Source organism: Perognathus longimembris, chromosome 15, assembly GCF_023159225.1.
Source record: "Perognathus longimembris pacificus isolate PPM17 chromosome 15, ASM2315922v1, whole genome shotgun sequence".
In the NCBI taxonomy this organism is placed as follows: Eukaryota; Metazoa; Chordata; class Mammalia; order Rodentia; family Heteromyidae; genus Perognathus; species Perognathus longimembris.
Genome location: NC_063175.1, coordinates 6285137 through 6310458, shown reverse-complemented (window position 1 = coordinate 6310458; position 25322 = coordinate 6285137). Strand labels below are relative to the sequence as shown.

Here is a 25322-nt window from a genome sequence, read left to right as displayed (position 1 = left end):
TATGTACAAAGACAAGAAAATAACATATAGCCATGTTTCTGATACAAGGAATTGAATTTAGGATCTAGGTGTACTGTTCCTTAGCCTTGAGACTGGTGCTCTACCACTTGAGACACAGATCAGTTTCAGGTTTTTGTGTGGTGAATTGAAGGTAAGAGTCTCATGGACTTTACTGTGGTGGCTTTGAACTGAGATCTTCTGATCTCAGTGTTCTGAGTAACTAGTATTGCATGCATGAGCCATTGGTGCTCAGAGTGTATTTTTATAATAAAAACTTTGCAAGGATATACTGCAGACTAATCACAGTGATTACTGGGTAGGAATGCTATGATAGAACAGATGGGAGAGAGCAAGTGAAAAAGTTTTCATTGTCAATTTATATTTCAAGTGCATACAGAAAATATAGTGAAACACTACATCTACATCTGTGTATTTTGAACTACACAAACTGAAACAATGCAGATTAGTTACATAATAAATTATGTACACAGAAAGATACTGAACTAAAGCACATGAAGAGATCTGTCACATTCAATAATAGATGACTGCTTAAAGCAGTTGGCAACTTGAGATATCCTCTCCAAACTGATTTCTTACTCTACTGTGTTAGCCAGCCTTCCATTGATGAGACCAAATGCTGGAGATAACTAGCTGGAGGAAATGCCCATGGCTCATGATTTGGGAGGTTTCAGACTGTGGTTGATGGCTGGGGTGTTTTGGAGCCTGTGGTGAGACAGAATGTCACATGTGGTAGAACAAAACAACTCATGCCATTTTTTTTTCCTGGAAGAAAGGACAAGAGGAGAGGAGGGGGGAGGGGGGAGTAAGGAAGCAGGATTTTCACATCCCCTTTTAAGAACGTGACCCAGTCACCTCCGTTCCTTCCACAAAACTCCATCTCCTGAATGTTCCACCATCTCCCAGCTTTCAGTATATGTTTTAAGGGAACATTTCCTGTAGAAACCATAGTTCCCTTTATAAGGAAACTTTAATCACATATATGAATTATTTGTTTATTTAAAAATGATGAGTCAGTACTCTACCAATTGCATTTTGTACTTTGAAGTCAAAGACTAAGAAAGAATGAACCTACACCAGAAAATGAAATTAATAGTATGTTTAATGGGTCAACCCTAGTAATCTTTCATTAAAATATTAATAGGGAGGATTGTTTTGAGTGCCTGGTTTAAAGCTTGGTGATACTATTATCTGTTGTCTGCTTTTCAGGCTTCAGTGGATATCCTAGCTGGGTGTTTGCCAGGGCCAAAGGTTTCCTGGCCAGGGACATTTTAGAGGTCTGGCCAGGTCAGCCCTGCATAAATTGGAAAAGTCAGTCTGTCTCTTGTTACAGCTTGAGATCCCATATACAGATATGAATAAACTGAAGAAATGATTGTAGGCTGAATTTACTAAATCATGAAACTCATTTTTCTTAATCATCAGCCACTAATTATGTAAAGGTTTCTGTATAAATCAGTTGCCAAATTTTCATCTTCTCTGATGACAGTTTGTTCTCAGAAACTAATCAAAACTAGTGCATAACTATGTCCCTAAAAATGAATGAACAGCCCACTGAAACATCTTATTTGAAAGATTTTTAAGTGAGAAATTTTATTTCCTGTTTTTTCAGTTTACGCTTACGTATTTTTTAATTTTAATTTATTATTTTTAATTATTTTTTTCTTATTTATTGTCAAAGTGATGTACAGAGAGGTTACAGTTTCATACATTAGGCCTTGGGTACATTTCCTATACTGTTTGTTACCTCCTCCCTCATTCTCCCCTCCCCCTCCCCCTTCCCCTCTCCCCCCATGAGTTGTTCAGTTGGTTTACACCAAATGGTTTTGCAAGTATTGCTTTTGGAGTCGTTTGTCTTTCTATCCTGTGTTTCTCGATTTTGATATTCCCTTTCACTTTCCTACTTCTACCAGTTTCCAATGTACTCAGATAAGATACAGTGATAGTGCGGGTACAGCACAGGAAGGAGGTACAAGAGGATCATCAACAATAGAAGCTACGGTTTCACATGGCATGTTGAAAATAATTACAACAGTGATATAACAGTCGTTTCCATAACATGGAGTTCATTTCACTTAGCATCATCTTATGCATTCATAGGGGCATAGCTATTAGGCTCTTGTGATCCTCTGCTGTAGTTAGCCTAAACCTGTGCTAATTATTCCCTATGAGGGAGACCATAGGCCAGTCCTGGAGCTTGGACTCAGGGCCTGAGCACTGTCTCTGGCTTCTTTTTGCTCAAGGCTAGCACTCTGCCACTTGAGCCATAGCGCCACTTCTGGCCGTTTTCTATATTTGTGTTGCTGGGGAATCAAACCCAGGATTTTATGTACACGAGGCAAGCATTCTTGCCACTAGGCCATATTCCCAGCCCCGCTTACGCATTTATTAGGTGGCATAAATTCATTTTTGTTCACAAAATCACAGGAATAAGATACATACATAGATATCAGTTTTTCAAATGCTCCTTTCTTCTGTATCTTTCAAAAACAAGAGAATGGGAGATGAATGAGAGATAAAAGGAAGGTAAAAGAAAAGAAGAAGGCAGAATAAAGATAAAGAAGTAAGGAAAGAGAAGGAAGGGAAGGAGGGAGGGATGGAGGGAGGGAGGCAGGCAGGCTGGCTCTCAGTGTTTGCCCAGTGGGTGATTCACTTTGCTTGAGGAGCTACTGTCTCTGTGCCTGATGCATCACGTGACCACAAGAAGGGCTCTGGCACCTTGCCTTTGCTGTGCTTGTCTTGTGAGTCACATTCAATGTGTGATTTCTTTATAGGAACCGGTGAAGTCATCCATCCATTCTGTGAAGGTCAGTTTGATTGCAGTTAGAAGACACTATCTTAAGTGAGCACTGACAAATGGGTGAAGACTCTGATAGTTGAAAGCAAAAGCAGAAGGCAGAGTGGGACTTGGGTGGGGAGCAGGCCTCTCATGCTGTCCCCCCGTGTGACTTGTCAGGATCAGGGAAGCAGGCGGCTTGGGCACTCCTATCTCCATCCATAGAGACTGCTTTTGAGGTCTTTCTCTTCTACTTTATCCAACAACAGTGGAGCCTACTGCCACATGTATGTGGGTCGTGGGGTACCTTGCTGGGAACCCAGAAAGAGGATGCTGGCTCTGTACATTTTCCTCTTGACTAAGGGGATCTTTGTAGCCATTTTCAAGGTTTATGTTACCCAGAAATACAATCTAAACTACATTTTCCATGTTCCAGGAGCAAGCAGAAGAAAAGAAGCCCAAGGACAGCACGGCCCTCTCGAGTCACGGTAACGATCTCCATTGGTGACATTCTCACTCCCAGGGAGCAAATCTGAAGTGAAATTTTGGTTATGTTGTTTTAGGCCCATTAATTGAAATCTATAACAACATTTCTATTTATCCACTGCATTACAGTTTCCTCTGTGGATGTTATCAATGTCATCTAAGACCTTCACATACAGACATAGAGAAGAGTCGGAAGCTCTTAATAAATCTGATGCACTTGACCTTTATTTTCTTTTTGTTGGTCCCAGTGGCTGAACTTGGCTAGGCTGCTGTCTCTGAACTTTTGTGTGCAAGGCTAGTGCTCCATCCCTTGAATTACTGTTCCACTTTCAGCTTTTTAGTGCTTAATTGGAGAAAGGAGTCTCACAGATTTTCCTGCCTGGGTTGACTCTGAACCTCGATCCTCAGATCTCAGCCTGATTAGTAGCTAGGATTGTAGGCATGAGCTACTAGTGTCTCCTGCATTTGACTTTTTAAAAAGTTTCAAGAAAACAACATGTGGCTTGTAAAACAGGGAAAAAAAGATGCCACCTAGTTTATTTCTAATTATTTACTTTGGCTTTTCCAGGGTGGTCCACTTTCCTAATGGTTTTTATTTGTACTCTTCTCTTATGTCATGTTTTGGATTTGTTCTACAAGGACTATTGCCTGTCACAATAACATACGTTTTTGGTATTCAATCAATTCTTTTTCATTAGAACCAACAAATAGGGTTGTTATTCCATGGGAACATAGATTTCACATATTTGGTTATTGTTGTTATACAAGCAGTCATCATTTCCATTTTCTGTAAAATGTAGCTGAATCTCAGACATTCCCAGTGGAAAGAAGCATGTAAATCTGGTAATGTTCCTTCAATATACTTTCCTTCGATGTTTGTTGCGTAAGCTCTTTCTTTCATTTGTTTTCAAATAATGAAAACAACTAAAACATCTTTTTTAAAAATGACAAGAATTGAGATTGCTAAAGACTACTTTACATTGCTTAGTCTTAGAATATAATACTGAATATTTTTGCCCTTTCACATAAATGATTTTTGAAATAAAAATTGTTTTATTGTAACCACCCATCTGAATGCTGCTTTAAATGTCTTCTCTTGCTGCTACCCCAGACCTGTCACGCACTTTGCTGAAGAAGCAAAATAGGATGCTGGAGTTTGATAATTACATATCTTGATGTTTGGCTCCATTGAAATACACTTCACTTAAGCAACAGTGGAATTTTCAAAAGAAAGTTGGGCCGAACAATTTTTTTCTTTCATGGAGAGATTGTGCTTTATGATATTTATCTCCTACAACTATACTTTCACTTAATATTTTCACATTAATATATTTTGTTTTAGGGTGTGTCTGTGTGTGTTTGTGTGTGTGTGTGCATGTACATGCATGACACTAGTGGAGAACTCAAGGCCTCACCCCCTTGTTTAGCTTTTGTTCACTCAAGGTGGGTACACTACCACTTTAGCCACACCTCTGTTTCTTACTTTTTGGTAGTGAATTGGAGATAAGAGTTTCTTAGATTTGTCTGTGTTGGTTGGCTTCAAATTTCCATCTTCAGATTTCAGCTTCTTGAATATCGAAGATTACAGACAGGAGTCACCAGAGCTCAGCTGCTGTTGTATTCTTCTTTCCTGTAGTTGAAGAAAAAGAAAAGCAGACTCAGGTGAACAATTTAAAAAGGTTTGGTTCTGCTGGGCACTGGTGGCTCATGCTTATAATCCTAGCTACTCAGTAGGCTAAGATCTGAGAATTTGGGTTCGAAGTCAGCCTAGGCAAGAAAATCTGTGAAACTCTCATCTCCAATTAACCACCAGAAAACTGAAAGTAGAGCTGTGGTTCAAAATGGTCAAGAGCTAGTCTTGAGTGAAAATGTTCAGAGAGAGAGCCCAGACCCCGAGTTCAAGCCTCATAACTGACAAGAACATTCCATTATCTGAGACTGTTTATATACCTACTGATTACACAGTAATTGTAGGAAGTTTGTCAGCTTTGTTAGCAGGCATGTTTTTCTTGTTTTCCACTGGTGTATTTGCTTTAGTTAAGAGCTAATGGTTAATGGTTCCTTTTTTAAAGTTTCATGCAATACTTTATTCTTCTTCAAACTTGCAAACTTAGTATTTATTGTTGTTTCTAGTTTTCCTAGCTGTGGAACATGAAAGTGACAAAAAGGGCTAGATCTGGTTTGTGCATGTGGCTGCTACAGATTTCTAGTTGCAATCCAACTAGATTATTTGAGGATTTTTGAGGTAACTCCTAATTTTATCACTTTTAATGGGAGAAAGGAAATAAATTGCTAAATATCCTATTATTCAGTGTTTATTTCCAGTGTCTCGTGATTTATTTCGCTTAGAATTGTTTTTATCTGTATTGAGTAGTCCTGGACATGGGCTTTAGGAAATGTTAGACTATAGAGGAACTCGCAATGTTTCTAGTCAGTGAGGGGAACCACAACGACTTGGAATCCCCTGTGAAGACATCTCAACAATAACATCATCCTTCAAATAAAAGACTTCAGTGTTTGTATGAGAGTAAAGAGATTTGTAGACAATTCTATTGCACAAGATAGTAGTTTGGTTTCATCTTTAATATATGTTTGTGTCCTATTTGGCAGTCATTCTTGGTTGAGCTCTAGTGACTAGAACTTTCTCTGCCTTCATTTTTTCTTAGCCACTCTACACAGGAACTCAAGTTGGCTGCAGGCTGCACAGATTTTCATTTCTTGCTTCAAAGTTCTCACTGGACTCAATGTCTTAGCATGGTCCAACTCCTAGAAGTCAGGATCTGTTGTAACTCTTGAAATAATCTGATTTGGGATTTGTAGGTTCCTGTTTATGCCTGGACTTGTGTCCAATTGCCATCATTGTATTTAGTGTTTTAATGAGGATTTTCCTCTTGTATTTTGTGGAAATAGTTATTTTCTTCATAATGCTTATAGAAGTATATAGCCTTGTGCTTTATCTCATGTCTTAAAATTAATGCCAAAGTTAAAATAAAAGCTATGTGTGGACACATTTGTATTTATATGAGAATAGGAAATTATGTTGAAAAATAAACAGTGTTTTGTAGCAATTTTATGACCAGCATGTATTTCTTTGGACATTTGTAAAAATAACACATTGTCTAACCTATGCCATCATCACTGAAGATATACTGCAGATAAGGAATATTTGGTGTATATAATGTATAATTAACTCACGGCAGTGAGTCAGTATTTGAACACATATCCAACAAATTTTAAAGGCTGTGACCTTTTCACACTGACATTCTCCCCTCTTTATCACTGTTAAAACAGAGGGAGAAAGATCTGGAATTTTGCTTAGGAACTGGAATGTAAAAAAGTGCTAATAATGAAAGACCAACAGTGGGGCTAGGGATATGGCCTAGTGGCAAGAGTGCCTGCCTCATATACATGAGGCCCTGGGTTCGATTCCCCAGCACCACATACCCAGAAAATGGCCAGAAGTGGCTCTGTGGCTCAAGTGGCAGAGTGCTAGCCTTGAGCAAAAAGAAGCCAGGGACAGTGCTCAGGCCCTGAGTCCAAGCCCCAGGACTGGCAAAAAAAAAAAAAAGAAAGACCAACAGTGTCATATAATCCTCTGAGTTCCCGAAGACAGACTGAGCTAGCGTATCCTTGGGTCATGTCCTGAGATGGATTGTTTTGAGGTTTTTTTTTTTGGGGGGGGGGTGAGGCTCTAAACAAAAATTATTCCTAGTCATTAAAACAATTAGCAACTCATTTCGATCCCCTTGAAACAGGACATGCCTCATCATTCTGTCAATAATTGTGTGTGTTTAGAAAGAGGGAATTATTATTGTTAGTGGGCAGTCTCACACCTACATGTCTGTATACTTGAAGTCTTGGCTTCTTTAGTTGAACAAATGGTCTGGCTTTTCCAATCCTAAAATTATCTGTGCCCGTTTTAAAGAAATACCAATACCTGTTCAGTTGAGTGTTAGGCAGTGAAGGCTTTATAAAAATGACACTGTCTGAAGAAGTTGTAAGGAAAACATAGATGTATCCAAGTAAAATTATTTGTCAAGTAAAATCACAACAAATACAAGGGAAACAGAAAGTCAGCAAAGATTTTTCACTGTTACATACAGCTGACCAAAGGTCCACAATAGAAAGACTAGCTCAATAAAAAGACCTGTCCACCAAGATTCTAGTCCAACCCCAGGTGGACAGTAATTCACAGGGAAGAAGCGAGAAGGGAGAAAAATAAGTAATATTAAATGTTCAAATAAGCTAACTCAAAGTATTTTATCTTGAGCTGGGAATATGGCCTAGTGGCATGAGAGCTTGCCTCGTATACATGAAGCCCTGGGTTCGATTCCCCAGCACCACATATATAGAAAATGGCCAGAAATGGGGCTGTGGCTCAAGTGGCAGAGAGCTAGTCTTGAGCAAAAAGGAAGCCAGGGACAGTGCTCAGGCCCTGAGTCCAAGCCCCAGGACTGGCCAAAAAAAATAAAAAATTAGTCTCAGTAGACTGCTGGAGAAATATAAATCTAAACGTAATGAAGACAGTTTTTAACCTGTCAGTTAGCAGGGATTATTTATTTATTTATCTACCACAAATTCCCCTTGCTGGTGGGATGGGGTAGAGTGCCCCTTGCTTTACTAGCTCTACAGGAGCATAATTCAGTCCTAACGTTTTGGAGCTTATATTAGTAGTATTTATTGGAAACATTAACTAAAACTTTTCTTTGACTTTGGAACTTCTTGTAATTCATCCTGATGTAATGCATCCCATTTATGTCCATCTGATCACGGTGGCACTATTTATACATGCTGGAAAATTGAAAATAGCCTTAAAGCTCAACAATTTCAGAATAAAGTTCATATATAACTACACAGTTGTATGTAGGCAGTTAAATCACTTAAAATCTTTTACTTATTATTGTGAGTACCAAGGATTGAAAGCAGAGACTCCTGTTTGTTTGCTTTGCTTGGCTCTGCAACCTGGGCTATGCCTCCAGCTCAGCTTCGTGCTGATTATTTTGGAGGTAAAATCTTGTGGATTTTAGATTTTTCAGGTAAGTTGCAGAGACAGCTCTGTGTACTGCTCACCTAGTTTCTTCTGATTTTCATGTCTTCTAACCACCATGGAACATTCGTCAGAACTAAGGATTTGTATTGGTGTGTCACTGCTGTTGATCTACAGACTTTATTCACATATTACCAGTGTTTCTGGTAATTGTCCTTCTTTATTCTGTTCCAGGATTCAGTTCAGAATATCCTTTTGCATTTAGTATTGCAAGTGAGTTTCTTTCATTGCATATTCTTATGTTTTCTCCTGGCCACAAGCTGCCAGTTCCATGGGAGGTGATTGGCAGCTCCAAGTGTCTCCTTCCTGAGCATCAAATCATCACATCTCCCTCACTTTAGGTATGCTCTCCTCGGACAATATAGTACCTAGGACAGTTTTGATTGGGTGGACCCCAGGATTTCTCACATCAATGAAAGTTTTCATGCTCTTCTTTTTCTTGATCTTTTTTGTTAATATGTGCCAATATGGGAGATGGAACTCTGAGGATTGGTCCTATCCCTTAAATTTTTTTGCTTGAGGCTGGTGCTCTACCATTTGAGTCACAACTCTACTTATGCCTTTTGGGTGCTTAGAGATCAGTGTCTCATGGACTTTTCTTGATCAGCTGGCTTTGAACCATGATCTCAAGTCTCAGCAAACTGAGTATCTAGGATTACAGGTAATGAGCCATCAGCACTCAGATTGCTTTTCTTTAAAATTTTACTGAGTCTGTAAATCTGAGCTTCAGTGTCTAGTTGTATCCTGTGCTGTCCCATACCGTGTTGCTCCATCATGAGCTGTAATCAAACCGTTTATCTTCTTGGAGACTTCACTCCTTCCTTTCATTCATCCTCGCCTCTCCTTTCTCAACTTGCACTGTATGATGGATGCCATACCACAGTTCCCAACGCGGAGTGGAGTAGGGCTGGGTTGCCTTTCAGCCGTGGTCCAGGCTTTTTGTGTTCTTTCTTCTCCAGAGGAAATTCATCTGGAATTCTGCTGGTTGAGTGCATCGTCTCCTTCCTTTGGAATGCCATTGGAGGCCTCTTGCCATTTGGCACATTCCTGCCTCCTGCCACCAAGCTTCCACCCGCCTTGCTACAGTCTTCCAGAACATGCGGTCTAGAACTTACTATTGGGGAAACTGCTTTCTCCACCGAGAGGGTCTTTCTGCCAACTGGCTACTTCAAGACTTTAATATATCTGCACGCTGCTTATTTTATATTTCCCTCAGCAAATCCTAGGGCATTTGGTTTTTGTAAAATTTAGTTATGTTGCCTACTTCCACTTAAATCAAGCATCTCTTAAAAATACAGCTCTTAAAAATAGGGTTTATTTTTTTAACCCAAGTAATAATGTACTAAAGTTCTGAAGTAATAATAATTAGCTAAATGGACTGAAGAAGATTTAACGTAGTTTCCAAAAGATGCTTAATTTACTTTTAAGGTAGTTTAGGCACTAGTTTTAGAGGATATGGCTCATTAAGCAAGTCTAAAATCTTCCCACATGGTCCCCAGATGGACCCTGGAATGTTTTCCTACAGTCTTGCTTATGGTAGCTAACTTACTTCCCAGAGTAATGACAGAAGCACTGTCTTGAAAAATAGTTTTATGTCAGTGGAACTAATCACTGCATTTTCTAAACTTAGTGAGCGACTAGTTCCTTCCCCCAGGCAATTCTTTATCTTAGCTTGGCTATCAAGATTAGAAAGCAGAAACTAAATTGATTTTACTCTATTCAATTTCTCTTAGTATAGACAGCATTTACTGTCATTAAAGGAACAATTAAATATTTATGCATTTAGCTACTTTGAGCCTAAAGAGTGACATTTTCACTGAGCCATGAAGCTATCATTGGAGAATACTTTCTAAGGAATGACCTTTATTGTGGGACACTGTAATAACTGAAGCATTCATGTGGGCTTTAATGAGAATGCTACTCTGTATTCGTTTCCAATACATATTTTTCAAAGCATTTATTTGCTCTTGATACTGCCTTATGAATGAGCTAATCTTTAAACGTAACTTCTTAGGTTACCAGCCCTCTGCTGTGGCATACAGCTCTTGTGGTTGACCTAGGATATTAATGGGTCCCTTACAAAGGAAAGAGGTGACTATTTCCTAAGTGGAGTGACTGGTCAACGCATAAAACTGGTTAAACTTCTAAGCTAGGGCAAAGCCTGGAATGTGAGAAGCCTGTTTTATGAAGCCAGCCTTTATGGGTCTTACAGCAGTCTTCAATATAGGAAAATTAAAAGCTTTTCTCTCTTGAAGAGCTTTCAGATCATGTCTATCCTCTAACTCCCCTCCAGAAAACTCCTGTAAAGGCTACACTAAGTCCCCATTGCATTCATGATTAATGGTCGCCAGTGGGTAGAGTATTGAATTCTGGAAAGGGGACTGGATCCTTCATGCTCAGATTAATTTAGTAGAAATATTGTTACTGTATAGCTCTTAATTCTGGAGGAGGCATCTCCATGGGCTTGGGCTAGGGGCATGGCCTGGTGGCACCAGAGTCTTAGCTCCCAGGAGGTCAGCACCCCATCTTTCCTTCTGCAACTACATGGGCTTAAAGCTGAGGCAGGGTGTGATAACCTGTCTCCTATGGGGCAACCTAGCTTTCTTTCTGTGGGCCTTGCTTATTTTCTTACTAAAGCCAGAGGCCTCGGTCTCATTTAGATGCCAAACCAAAGGATTCTTTCAACTAACATGCCTTGCTTTTTTAAAGCTTAGTTGATACTTGTTCAGTATAATCACCATTTGTTACTACATTGGGCATATTGGGTGTCCATTCAGACCTAGGCTGATTCACGAGAAGTATTTGGACCCTGTTTGCTGATATGCCTCTTTTAAATGACTGCTTTATGTCCCCTTAACACTTCATGTTCTCTTAGCACTTACAATGGACATTCTATTTTTCTTAACTGAAACTCTAGCAAGCTTATAAAATATAGCACAAAGAAATGTTTCCTCTGAATCAGAGTACCTTTTTGAACTATACCTAATTCCCTCAGGTGCTTTATTATTTCCCACAAAGAAAAACATGGACTTCCCACATAGAATACAACTAGCCCCAGGTAGTCGAAGATCCCTATCCAGGCTCATAGAAGGCTGCATCGTAATTGTCTCCTAAGCCCCATCCTCGTATCTTACCATGTGTCCAGTGATGTGAAAGGACCGATTCACATTCAGGTCTCTCCAGTCTCCTCAGTCTGGATGGCTTCCTCAGACTTTCCTGAACTTTCCTGACTTTGATGCTTTTGAAAACCATAGGCTGGTTTAGGAACTCATTCTCATTTAGGAACATGTCCCTCATTTAGGTGCACATCCCTCACTCTGGAGTTGTCTGATATTTCTTCATCTTTAGACTCTTCATGTTTAGGTTCAGGTTCTGTGTGGTCGAGGAATCATTACAGAAGTGACACATTTTTTTTTTTTGTCCTGATTGTATCCTAAGGTTTTGATTTGTCACATTTTTGAGAATAGTTTTCTCTGTGGATTAAGATAATGTTTTCCCCAGACTTTCCACTGTGAAGATACAACATTTTTCTTTAGGCTCAAGTGTAAGTAGTAAGGAGGTAATTCAAAGCTCTGAATATACTTTTTGCTTTCTTTTCTTTTTTTAAATTAAAAAAATATTGTCAAGGTGAAGTACCAAGGGGTTATAGTTATATATATTAGGTAGTAAGTACATTTCTTGTCCAACTTGTTACCCCCTCCCCGATTTTTCTCTCATCTTCCCTCCTCCCCAATTCCCACCCTTCTCCCCAAGTTGTACAATTATTTTACAACATATTGTCCTGTAAGTATTGCTGTTGCATTGGTTTGCCTTTTACCCTTTGTCTTGCCATTTTAATGTTCTCCTTCTCTTTCTTAATTCAGACAGACATATATAAAATACCCAGGGTACCAGAATCAAATACACTGGCAACTGGGGCTAAAACATAGGGAAGACAAACAAAAGAAAAAAGAAATAATTTCACGTAGTATGCTGAAAATAACAACATCAAAGATAAACCACTTGTTTCCATATTTTGGAGATCATTTCTCTTAGCGTCATCCTATGTGATCATATGTTCATAGCTATTGAGCTATTGTGGTCTTCTGCTAGGCCTATCCTAGACATATACTAATTATTACCAATAGGGAGACCCATAGAGTTTATGTTTCTTTGGGTCTGGCTCACTTCACTTACGATGATTTTTTCTACGTCCTTAAATTTTCTTACAAATGGAGCAATGTCATTCTTTCTGACAGAAGCATAGAATTCCATTGTGTATACATACCACAATTTCTTTTTTTTTTTTTTTTGCCAGTCCTGGGCCTTGGACTCAGGACCTGAGCACAATCCCTGGCCTCTTCCCGCTGAAGGCTAGCACTCTGCCACCTGAGCCATAGCGCCCCTTCTGGCCGTTTTCCATATACGTGGTGTTGAGGAATGGAACCAAGATCCATTCATCTACTGAGGGCCATCTGGGTTGGGTTCATATTTTAGCTTTGGTAAATACTGCTATGAGTGTAGTTGTGTTGGTAGCTTTAGTATGGCCTTGTTTGTTGTCCTTTGTGTAAATGCCCAAAAGTGGGATTGCTGGGTGATAGAGGAGCTCTATGTTTAGTGTTTTGAGGAACCTCCATTCTGCTTTCCAGGATGGTTGAACAAGTTTTCACTCCCACCAACAGTATAGTAGGGTTCTCTTTTGGCCACATCCCTGCCAACATCATTGTTATTAGTTTTCTTCATAATGGCCATTCTTACTTGGGTGAGGTGGAATCTCAGTGTTGTTTTGATTTGCATTTCTTTTATGACCACAGATGTTGAGCGTTTGTTCATGTGTCTCTTGGCTTTCTCATTTTCTCTTCAGAGAAGTTTCTCAAGTCTTTAGCCCACTTAATAATGTGGCAGTTTTAAGGATATGTTTTGAGGGAACTTAATTTTTTGAGTTCCAAGTATATTTTAAATATGAGGCCTTTGTTGTATAGAAGGTGAGGGCTAAAGCAGTCTGAGGGCTTTCTGTTTATCTTGCTAGCTATGACCTTTACCATGCAGAAGCTCTGTAGTTTGATACAACCCTGTTTGTTCAACCTTTCTTTGATTTGTTGCGTTTCTAGGTCTTTATTAGCAAAGTTTCAACCTGTGCCAAGGAGCCCAAGTATTTCTTCTATTCCTTCCTGCAATGTTTTCCATATGAAACAATAAAAAACCCCAAATAACAAAAACAGTCCTAAGCAGGAAGAACAGTGCCAAACTTCAAACTCTATTATAAAGTGATAGTAATAAAAACAGCTTGGTGTTTTCACAAGAACAGGTCTGAGGATACAGGTCTGAGGATACAGGTCTGAGGATCAATCCAATAGAACTGAAGGCCCAGAAATGAACCTTCAGAACTGTAGCCACCTAATCTTTGGTAAGGGAACCAAAAAAATAGGATGGAGGAAAGACAGCCTTTTCAACAACAAATGGTGCTATCAAAATTGGTTAAACACCTGTAAAAAACTAAATCTAGACTAATATATCACCTTGCACAAGAATCAATTCCAAATAGACCAATGACTTTTTAAACCAAATTCTCTGTTTAATTTACTTATTTCCTTATGGACTCATGATCTTTTATTTTATTCAGGGGATTTTAAACAGTCTTTGTCATTATTTTGTAGTTTTTCACAGGGGTCCCCTTTAAGCCAGTTTTGTTTTCTTTGAGAGATAGCTGTTATTCTTAGATCTCTATTATTCGGTATCTTCTGGAACAGCATTTTTTAGACTCATCTTGTTTTCTCCCTGCCATGGTCTTTGAATCACATTTCTGCACAGAGCTGTGCTGCTTCTTCACGGCGGGAGTAAGTGTACTTATGGCTGTTCTTCTCAGTGCATAGAGCTAAACCCTATGTACCTGTGCTTGCATGTGTTTCTATACCACACTTACATACATACATTCAAATTTATATGCACACATGTCACTGCCATGTTTTCATATCGTACCCATGAATTCACAGAGATACCCCCAGTGCCCAGGACACTAACAGCATCATTCAGGTTTCCCCTCTCTGTATGTTTGAATGGCAGAGTTTGGCAGTGAGAAGCATGACTCACTAAGTTATCTTCATGGGTTTGCTTATTGGCTCAGCCCCTCTAGATCCCTATCCTTTTAGTGCTTCCTCCTCGAGGTCTCCCAGCTCTCCAGCAAGCAAGGCTGACTTGCCTCACTTAGAGTGCCCCAGGTGGCCTTGGGCCTATGGCAATGACACTACCAGCCCACTGTAACTGGCTCCAGTGCTTCATACTGGGCTGTCTAGTGGGAGTCACCCTGACTCCCTACTGGGAGATCACTGTTCCAGGTCAATGGCTTCAATGGCTGCATCACCTCTACTCTTTTCCCCTAACCTGCCTTTACCAGTCCCCTTGCTTGACACTATTTCTCTTTCTCTCTCTACGTTGATGGTACCTTGTGTTAGACTCCCTGCCCACAAAAATTTACTTATTGCTCTCATTCTTCATGATCCCACCTTATCCCCAGTTCCTCCTTGGCTCTGGGCCAACATCCCTCCCTGCTCTCCTCTATCTTATCCTCCCCAGAGATGAATTGTAGGGTAGAAGTCCAAGATGAGGAGAAGGAAGAAGATGATACAGTCCTGAAGAGGGAGAACAGGAGAAAGTGAGGGAGCTGGGACTGGAAGAGATATAAAAGGGCAGGTGCGAGGAGCCTGCATGTAGAATCTGACTTGCCTGCTTTGGAGCTGCAAGACTGGAGAATGGCCAAGTGCCTGTGGAAATGAACAGGAGAGGGTAATTGTCTACTTCCAGTGTTTTCATCTAGAGGTGAAGCCCAACACTGGGAATTTTATTTTCATGGCAGGGCAAAGAGGAATGCAAGGGTGACAGCTGTGTTTTGAGTCTGGGAGAATGGTGTGGGCCGACACCGGGGCCTTGCACGACGAGGGCCGTGGATTTCTTGCAGAAGGCAGTAAGAGATGGACTGCGGATGCCCGTTGGTTACTTGCTAAAGTTATGGCTATCTCAGAGCTCCAGCACACAACTGTACTGAACGAGTGAATTCATCAGAAATTCACTTGGAGATTGAATGTGCAAGACCATTTTTTTCTTGGAAAATACTATTTTTAAAATCTTTTTTTTCTAGATGTATGTATGGATGACAAAATGCTACTAAAACTGTCCTTATCTCTAAGGAAGCCTAGCACATATTAGGTCTCTTATAATGATTTCCTGAATTAGTGACTAGAGAAAGAAGCTGAATGCTGAGCTGGGCTCTGGTGATAGGCCTTGTGGGCTGTGCTCAGCTGTCTGGACTCAGTTGCACAGTTGATAAGGACTTGACGACGCTGAATGCTGAGATGGGTTCTGGTGATGAGGCCCCTGTGGACTGTGCTCAGCTGTCTGGACTCAGTTGCACAGTTGATAAAGACTTGGAAGCCCTGTGCAGCAGAACCACAGCCATGCTGTATAGATACAACTGCTGGCTGCAGAGGGTGTGGATAAAGGAGAAAATGAGACACAAGCTCTTTCCTAGGGTTGATGAGAAGGTGGGCTTGCTCTGCTTTCCAGTGCATGTCATGAACGAGAGGGGAAGACAGATTCCTGAGGTTTAGGACTGCTTCTCATGTAGATGCATTTAGCAGCTAGGGTTCAGAACAGAAGTCCACCTCTGGGTTGTATTCATGTGGGGATTGAAGACCTATGGGACATTTAATGGGTCTGGATGAGAAGCCAGTGAAAGGGTTCTCAGGTGCAAATCTGGACTTGGGGTCTTCTCGATGCATAGATAGCTGGTGAAACGGTGAGCACTGCCAGTGTGCTGAGCAGAAGAGGAGGATGAGAACAGACTGTATGGAAGAAGCAGCAAGGGAGAGGGTGGGTCAGAACCTGTATAGCCCAGAAGGAAGGGCACTGGGCAGATGGTGTGGGGTGGGTCCTGAGGTGTGGGCAGCCTGGTGCTCTGGACTTGGGAAAGCACTCTGTGTGCAGTTGGTAGCCACAGTGAGTCTCTTTGTGTGAAAGGGATTTTAAATATGAAACATTTTCCCCCTAAACAAGCATCAAACTGCATAAGGTAATGTTTCCAAACTTTATAACAGTTACTTTAATTTTCTTGTATGTTGATAGTATTCTCCCCATAATTTGTCACTTGCTTTCTATGTTTAATTATCTTTAGTTGTCTTCACAGAACACAGAAATTTATTATTTTTCTCAGCTAGTTGTGGTTGTAACTTTTTATAATAGCAAATTTGAGCTCAGTATTTTCAAATTTAGTTTGATGTGGAAGCTCTAATTTATTGGTGGGTTTTGTAAACATAGAGAGGAAGCCTGGGAATTGAAACCAGCTTCTCAAATTAGTGTATATTTATGGTATATCAGAGTAATTTGCCTAAAGAATAAGACACTTACATCACAACTGAACTTCAGAACAAATAACCTTTTCCATTTTTAAAGTGATTAGCTGATTTATTGGGTATACTTCAGCCCATCAATTCTGTGGCTCTATTTAAAACTGTTTGGGAGGGTAAACACCACAAGCTTTGTATACAAGAATAATAGAGAGTAAACAAGTCTTTAGTACTGTGTCTCCATGTCTGTTATGTAAATTACTCTCTGAACATAAGCTCAGTGAGATAGGAAAATATCAGCTATGTTTGCATACTCTCATAATCTGTGTGTGTGTGTGTGTGTGTGTGTGTGTGTGTGTGTGTATGTGTGGTGTACTGGGATATGAACTCAAGGACTTGTACTTGCATCCTGTCATTTGAGTCATGTCCCTACTCCTTTTGGTCTTAGTCATTTTTTGGATGAGGTCTTCAACTTCCATCCTCCTATTTACACTGCCTATGTATTGAGGAGGGCAGGTGTGTACAGGTGTGTACCACCATGACCAGCCTTTATTGGTTGATATGAAGTTCTGTGATCCTTTTGCTTGGATTGGTCTTCAGCCATATTCTTCGTGATTGCCACCTCTGGAGCAGCAGAAATTACTCCCCTGTAGGATTATAAGCATGAGCCACCATGTCAAGCTTATGCCTAGATGTTTCACCTTACCCCCATTGCTAGAGCTTGAACTCAGAGCCTCACACTCTTGGTTGGCTTTTCCATTCAAGGCTGGGCACTCTGCTACTTGAGCTACATCTCTTTTCCCCACATTTTACTGGTTAATTGGAGATAAGACGTTCCTCCGTGGGTGGGCTGTCTTTGAACTGCTAGCCTTCTGAGTAGGTAGGATTATAGATGTGTGCCAGCAGTGCCTATCATATGCCTAGCCTTTATTGATTGAGATGGAGTTTCATGAACCCTCCTGTTCACTGACTCAGCAGCAGCTAAGGTTACAGATGTGAGCCGTTGCTCCTGGATGATTCCCTTCTGTTCTAACCAGATAGTATAATATGTCAGATAACTATTGTCCTAAACTAATTTAGTATTTATGAATTCCTTCTCATTTTTCAGAAAATTTAAATAAGATTCCTTGGTCAATTTTCTCAGTTACTGAACATTTAGGAACTTCTTGGTGATAACTGAACCGTTTATGAAATATCAGTACTTGTTATCTATACTCTACAGTTTTGTTAGTTTCCTACCAATGTAATAGTCACAGAGTAAGTGGATCAGATAGCAGAAATTTCTATTAGAACTCTGTAGACTGGAAGGCTGACCAGAGTATCATGGAGCTGAAGTCAAGATGCAGACAGTCCTGCATTCCCTTAGAAGACTCGAGTGGAGGTTCTGATTCCCTGGCTTTCCTAGAAGCCCTTGGCAGTCCCTGGCTCATGGCCCTCTCTCTGTCTTCAAAGCCAGTATGTTTCCATGTCTATGACTCTTGTGTTACAGCCATGCTGCCCCAAAGCCACAGCTGGGAGAGATTCCCCGCTAAGGAGCCCTGTGATTACGTTGGCTCCACCTGGACCCAGTTTCCTCATTGTAAGGACCTGGTGCATCTATATAGGATTCCTTTTTGCCATATGAAGTAACAATATCCACTTTTCAGGAACATATTTGGGATATCTTTTCTACTCACGGCAGGTTCTGAGCTGTAAAGACCCTTTGGGCTTACTTGTATGAAAAGGCAATTATTTTTTACCTGTTAATCAGGAAGTAGTGACATCATTGGGCTGTTTTAGCACATAGCACAGCGTTTGTAATAATTAGGTCTAACAGCTATTGCATTTTTTCATTACTTGACACGCATTACACTTCAAGTCAAGTCTAAAGGGAGGATAATAAGCATCTCGGAGGGAAAAAAATACCAGGGTGGACTATAGGACTTCTTGCTGAATGTATTTTGCTCAAATTTTATGTAACTCTTAAATGTTTTTGCATTAAAATTCCTTTTAAATACTGATAATTCATTTTTTGGCTAATCAAAGTCCTCTTTTTTGCTCCGAATGGTATGCTAGTGGACTGAAATCCAACATTCTTTCATAGATTTTTAAGTTTACATTCACTGAGAATGAACAGTGTTTCAAAAGGTTAGCAAGCTGTGAGGCTGAGATACGATTCTGAGAAGCATTTGAACATTTACAGTGTCAAGAGGAAAGGGATGTTGAATAATATTTAAGCATTTCCATTAATTGAAGCCCACCAGGTGATAGCTCCAATCGTGGAAAGTCTAAATTCTGATTGGCAGAAGTAATTAATGCAAGTAGCAACAACAACTGGACCTGTATTATATTCAGTAGATTCCATTAAATGTCTCTAGGATACATAGAAGGAAAAGGTCAAGAGGAATATCTAGTTAATCATTTTATGAAAAAAATATTGCCATCTCATTTAGATGGTTGTTAATTTGATGACTTACAGGGTGGTATTCAGAGGAGGGTATTTTAATATCAGCCTCCTAATTATGTGGTCTTTTTTATGGAGTCTCGGTGATGAGAATTATTTTTATAGATCTGTCTCCCACACATCTACTACATGTCAAGGAGGGAATCATTTATTACAGGAAATCTGCACAAAGATGTGCTCTTTATTGCCAGCTTCACTATCCCCTGAATATTTCAGTAAGAATGTTGAGATCAGTTCTTTATTCTCCTCCAGAGAGAAGTGAGCCCACTCAGGAGTCCTAGTATGTATTCATCTCATTCTTTTTTTCTTTTTTCTTTTTCATTTGTCTGTTGTGAGCCTGGGTGCTGTACCTGAGTCTCTTTGTGCTCAAGACTAGTGTTCTACCACTTTGAGCCACAGCGCCACTTCCAGTTTTTGAGTAGTTAATTGGAGATGACTCTCACAGGGACTTTTTTGCCTAGGCTGGTTTTGAACTGCAGTCCTCAGATCTCAGCTTCCTGAGTAGCTAGGATTACACAGTTGTGAGCCACTGGAGCTCAGCTTCATCTCATTCTTAAACTGACCTACAATTTATCTTGCAGTTCTTCTTGTTTTCACCCCTGAATTCCACATTTGTCCATCTAGTTGGACCTCTATGTTGTGGTAATGGTGATTTCTTCCTTTTCTTTCTCTCTTCTCCTCTTTCTTCCCCTCTTCCCTTTCTCACATGTGCCTGTTCTCTGTTCTGATGCAACAGACCCTCCAGGGTGTTATGCATCAGAGCTTTCTGTTTTCCCAACTCCTAATTCTACCCCTTCTGTTTCAGAGCTGGGATGCCCCTCATTTTGTCCTTTTTCTCTGGTGACTGTTATCATTCTGATGCTATGCTGAGTATTTCTACTTCCCTGCACATTCATACCTTCCTCTGAGAAGCGGAAGGCAGAATCTCTCCTAGTGATCATCTACATATGTCATCTCACCACTTTTTGACTCAAGTGTTTCTTCTCAGTGTCCCTGGTCACTTATAGTGGCCATTTACCCAGAAGTTTGTATATATTTTTATATCCATGGATATAAAAATGGATACATGGAAGCAGTTTTTTAAACAACACATGCAAGGAAGAGTAACACACATGTCTCTATAGAAGCACTTTTGAAGACCCGAGGAATGGATTATTTCCTACAAAACTAAAAGTTATCAAATAACACCCAAGGAAATGTTGACCATTTGACTAGACCAGGGGAATGGACTAGAGGTGAGGTTCAGCTGAAGTCTCTGCTGAACTATTTATCTTTTAGAAGAACAAACAATGGTATGTGAAGTCTTGTAGGTCCTAGAAACAGATGGAAGTGTCTATAGGAAATACCAGTGAAACCTGAGCCAGATAGTACAAAAGAAAACCCTCCCCAAATTCTAGACTATTAATTCAAACTATGTATGAGCGTACGTGAAATTCTAAATAAATAATGGCAAATATAATCCAGTGATGTATTAGAAGAGTGATATGCTATACCAAGGAAGGCATACGATTTATTAATATGAGTCAGCCATTAAACCTGGCCTAGTATTGCAGTGTTTGAAACACACAGAAACTTTGACTTACTCCTGGATTTTTTTTCTTTTTTTTGCTAGTCCTGGGACTTGAACCCTGGGCTTGATGATTGTTCCTGAGTTCCTTATTTGCTCAAGGCTGGTGCTCTTCTGCTTGAGCCATACCATCACTTCTGCCTTTTTTTTTCTAGTGGTTAATTGGAGATAAAAGTCTCATAGCCTTTCCTGCCTGGGCTGGCTTTGAACTGTGATCCTCAGATCTCAGCCTCCTGAGTAGCTATGATTAGAGCCATAGATTTTTTGATATCCATATTTTTGATCATTGTGATAAAGTAGTATAAAATTAAAAATAATAAAAAGTAATTTCAAACACAGAATTTTTAAATTCCCTTACATACAACAACACTACTCATTTAATATGGAGAAGCTTTTAGTTACTTCCACACTACCATGAGCTGTGTGTAAACCATTGTGGGACCTGCTGATGGTGTCCCTGTCTTTAATTTTGGGGAAAGCAGCCACTTCAAAAGCAAATGGTCCATGTATCTTTGGGTCTGGCTCACTTCACTTACTATAATTTTTTCCAAGTCCTTCCATTTCCTTATGAATGGGGCAATGTCATTCTTTCTGATAGAAGCATAAAATTCCATTGTGTATATGTACCACTTAGGCTAGTCACAGCAGAGGATCACAAGAACCTAAATAGCTATGCCCTTATGAACGCATAAGATGATGCTAAGTGAAATGAACTCCATGTTATGGAAACGACTGTTATATCACTGTTGTAATTACCTTCAACATGCCATGTGAAACCGTAGCTTCTATTGTTGATGAACCTCTTGTATCCCCTTCCTGTCGTTGTACCCGCACTATCACTGTATCTTATCTGAGTACACTAGATACTGTATATACTGGTATTAGAACTAGGGAAGTGAAAGGAAATATCAAAATTGAGAGACAAAGGATAAAAAGACAAACAACTCCAAAAGCAATACTTGTAAAACCATTTGGTGTAAACCAACTGAACAACTCATGGGGCGAGAGGGATGGGGGAGGGGGGAGGGGGAGGAGGGAATGAGGGAGGAGGTAACAAACAGTACAAGAAATGTACCCAAGGCCTAACATATGAAACTGTAACCTCTCTGTACATCACTTTGACAATAAATAAGGAAAAAAAAAAAAGAAAGAAAAAAGCAAATGGTGTCCCAAAAGCAAATTCAAAGTTTTAGTAATCCTCTCAGGCCCAAAGGACATATACTTTGCTTCATCCAAGTGACAAAGGGAAGATTTGATGTCCATTGTCTTGACTAGAACTTAGGTGGTACTATGGGAAGCATGAATCGAGTACCCTCAGTACATATCAGATGCTATGCATTCATGGGTTTTCCTCAGTGGTCGTCTCCTAGAAGCCATATACTGCAGATCCCAAGAGTCTGTAATTCATATATTAACAAATTAAAAGGACAATACCATGTAATGAACTCTAGCATTGAAAAGGCTTTTGATGCCCAGTACTGGTGGCTCACATCTGTACTCCTAAGAGGCTGAAGTTGAAGGGGCTGAAGTAAACACACTGGATGTTTAAAAAAATATACATTGGGATATGACACATTATACAGGTCTCTAGGCATTCACATATGGTAAGACCAAAGGAAGATACTCTTAAGAGAGGAACATAAAGGTGCAATACCTATGTGCATCTGATTATATGAAATAATATTTATCAAAATGAACTCCAGAAAATGGAAACAATAGTTGTTTTTTGTTTTCTTTTCCTTCTGTCTTGTTTGTTTATCTGTCTTTGCATGACCAAGTTGGGACACAGAAATGGTAGGGCAAAGGGTGAACAAATGCACCATAGACACCATGTTGAAAACAGACTATCCAACTTGTGGGTGGGGGTGGGAGGGAAAAATTGGGAGAGAGGAAGGAAAGGGGTGACATTGTTCAAAAAGAAATGTTTTCTTTATCTGACTTAGGTAACTTTAACCCCTCTGTATATCACCTGTATAATAGCAATAAAAAACTATTATAAAAATAAAAGAAGCTACTAGACTGAGAGGAATAAAAAGCTTTTCAGACTCCCTTTTCAACCAAGAGGTGGGCCCAGTGGTATTTGCCCATTATCTTACCTATAATTAGAAGCCTAAGAGAGGTAGACCATGGCTGAGACACATATCTGCGCAAGAACCAGGACACTGTTTCAAAAATAACTGGCACAGAAAAAGATTGGAGGTGGGGCTCAGCAAGTATGAGGTACTGAGTTCAAACCCCAGTACCACCAAATAATAAGCACCTATATACATATACATACATACATACATACATACATACATCATACATACATACATACCTGAAAGAGACAGACCACTCTCTGGGGATGTGGTGTTCAAGCATTAGCTAGAGCAGAGCCACCTGGAGACCTTGTGAAACCAGATTACTGGATCTCATCCCAAGAGCTTATAACTCAGTAAACTCCCAAATGTTCATTGATGCTCCCAAATTGGTATTCACAACCATTTACCAGGTGACCCTGATGCAGCTGGTCTGGGTTCCACATGGTGAGAACCTTATCAGTGAAAAGCACAAGTTCCACCATTTGGGAAAGTTCTTTGATCATCTCCATCAGGACTAGTGATTTCTCTACCTCATTGGACTGTTTCTGTTGTATTGCACACCATTCTCAATGCTTAGCATGTAGCAGAATCACTTGGAGCAATTATTAAAACAGATTGTGAGGCTTACCCACAGAGCTTCTGACATGTTAATTCTAGGATGTAGTCCCAAAATTTCCACAAGTTTCCAGGGCTTGCGGAGTAACTTACCTTGTTTACAATCTCTCTTCTCTGCTAACCATCTAACACTGAACTCAGCACTCAGCCATCATCTGTTGAATTTCTCACTCCCAGTCTGTCTCCTTTAACTCACTGGAACCTTTAACAAAGAAAAAAGTAACGGCTATAACACAGCTTTTTAATTCCTTTTTGATTTGTGTCAACTTGTTTTCTAATTTCATTTGCCTCCCAGCCCATAGCGGCCCCTGAAACCTCCTCTTTGCTCTTCCCCTGGCTTGGTGTCTCCTATTCATTTGGCCCTCTCCATACCCGCTCCCAGCTGCCCACAAACCTCACCATCTGCTCCCATTTCCCCACTGCCAAGAGCTGCCACAGAAATTCCCCTGTGTAGTCAGCTTCCAGCAATCACCTGTTCAATGAGGGAGGCTGAGGACTGCTTTGCCTTCCTTTGATTCAACCCTGGTTCAAATTCCACAAGTCTCCTTTGGCCCATGCTTTAGAAGGAAGACACTACCCTAGCCTTTCTCCTGTGCCTTGAAGGAGATCAGTGATGTAGTTCCTTCCATCTTCTTCCTTTGCACCAAAGACTCCTATGTTCCATCTAGTTCACCATCCTTTCATTTGTGTTAGCTTTCTGTTAACTGAGACAATGAGCTTAAATGGTGGAAAGATGATTGACTGATGGTTTGAGAGATTTCCGCTCGTGGTCACTTGGCTCTGTTACCCTGGGCATGTGGTGAGGTGGAACATCATGGCAGCCAAGCCTCTGGCGAGGGAGACAGCTCACCTTGGGGTGTCCAAGAAGAAATGAGGAAGGAAGGTGTTAGAGTGCTTGATGGTACATTTCCAGTGAACTAATTGCTTCATAGTAGGTGCCAGCAAATAAACTTTCTACCCCTTCTCACCAGCACCATGGAGGGCTGGGAACAAAGATTTCAACACAGGAGTCTTTGAAGACATCAGTCTCCAGCTCCTAATAGCACTCTTCCCGCGCCTGTGGTCTCGCGCAAGCCTGCGCACTGGCCTGCCTCTTCTCCAAGGATGACCCCATTTGGCTGAGAGGCTCATTTCTCCTTCTCGGTTTATTTCTCTCAGCAGAGAAACTAAAACACTCTTATCTTTGCGTTCTTTAGTTTATTAAAACAAGGAAAGAAAAACATTATGTTTTCCTGAGCTCTGTTCATTAGCCCTTTGAGCTCCCGTCACCTTCCTTTTTCTCTGTTTGCAAACCACTCAAAACTGGTACACTGCTGCATTTCCCTCATGTCCTCTACTACCGGCTGCTTCATGGAGCCTTCTTCTCTGGTCCCAGAGACACCTGGGCTTTGAGACCAGCAGCAGCTTCTCCAGTCTCTGTTCTGGAACATTTGGTGTGTGATCTCCCTGTTTTTGAGAGCCCTCTGCTGCAGGCTTCCAGGCCTCTTCCTCCTGGAAGTTTCACTTGGCTTTATTCCTTGTTTCTTTTCTGTTCCCTAGTCACTTCCAGCAAGGCCATTGGCCCTCTGGCCTGCTCATCTTTCTCACTATTTTCTGCATTATTGAGTGCTTATGGAAAATTTAAAATTGCCTTTTGCTGGTATATATTTATTATAGGTGATTCCATCTACCTAAAACGAAACACCTCTGAGAATATTCATTTTTAATCTCTACCCCCCTCCCCCATACACACACATTTCGTGTTGGCTTCTGGAGGCTGAGACTGAGCCTCAGGAGCTCTGTCCCATCCACAAGCTGTCCCTGGATGGACTGCTGTGTCTTCTCTCAGATTCCTTCCCACCTGTCCCCAGGAAACCCTCCACGGGTCATAATTTTCTATCTTCAGTCCTCCATCTCATCAGCCAGGCTCTCTTTTCAACGTAGGTTCTGGTCTGCTCGTCTCCCTCATAGCTCCCAAGTCCATAATGGTTT

The 25322-nt window shown here is 40.5% G+C and overlaps 1 protein-coding gene across 1 annotated transcript in view; it reads left to right on the top strand.

Annotated features, from left to right (window-relative positions):
• The window catches only part of L3mbtl4 (L3MBTL histone methyl-lysine binding protein 4), a 293901-nt gene that overhangs the window by 12315 nt on the left and 256264 nt on the right, over positions 1–25322 (top strand). Inside the window, exon 3 of the mRNA XM_048363591.1 lies at positions 3231–3282. Coding sequence (XP_048219548.1) covers positions 3231–3282 — 52 coding nt within the window. The remainder of the gene's footprint in view (positions 1–3230; positions 3283–25322) is intronic.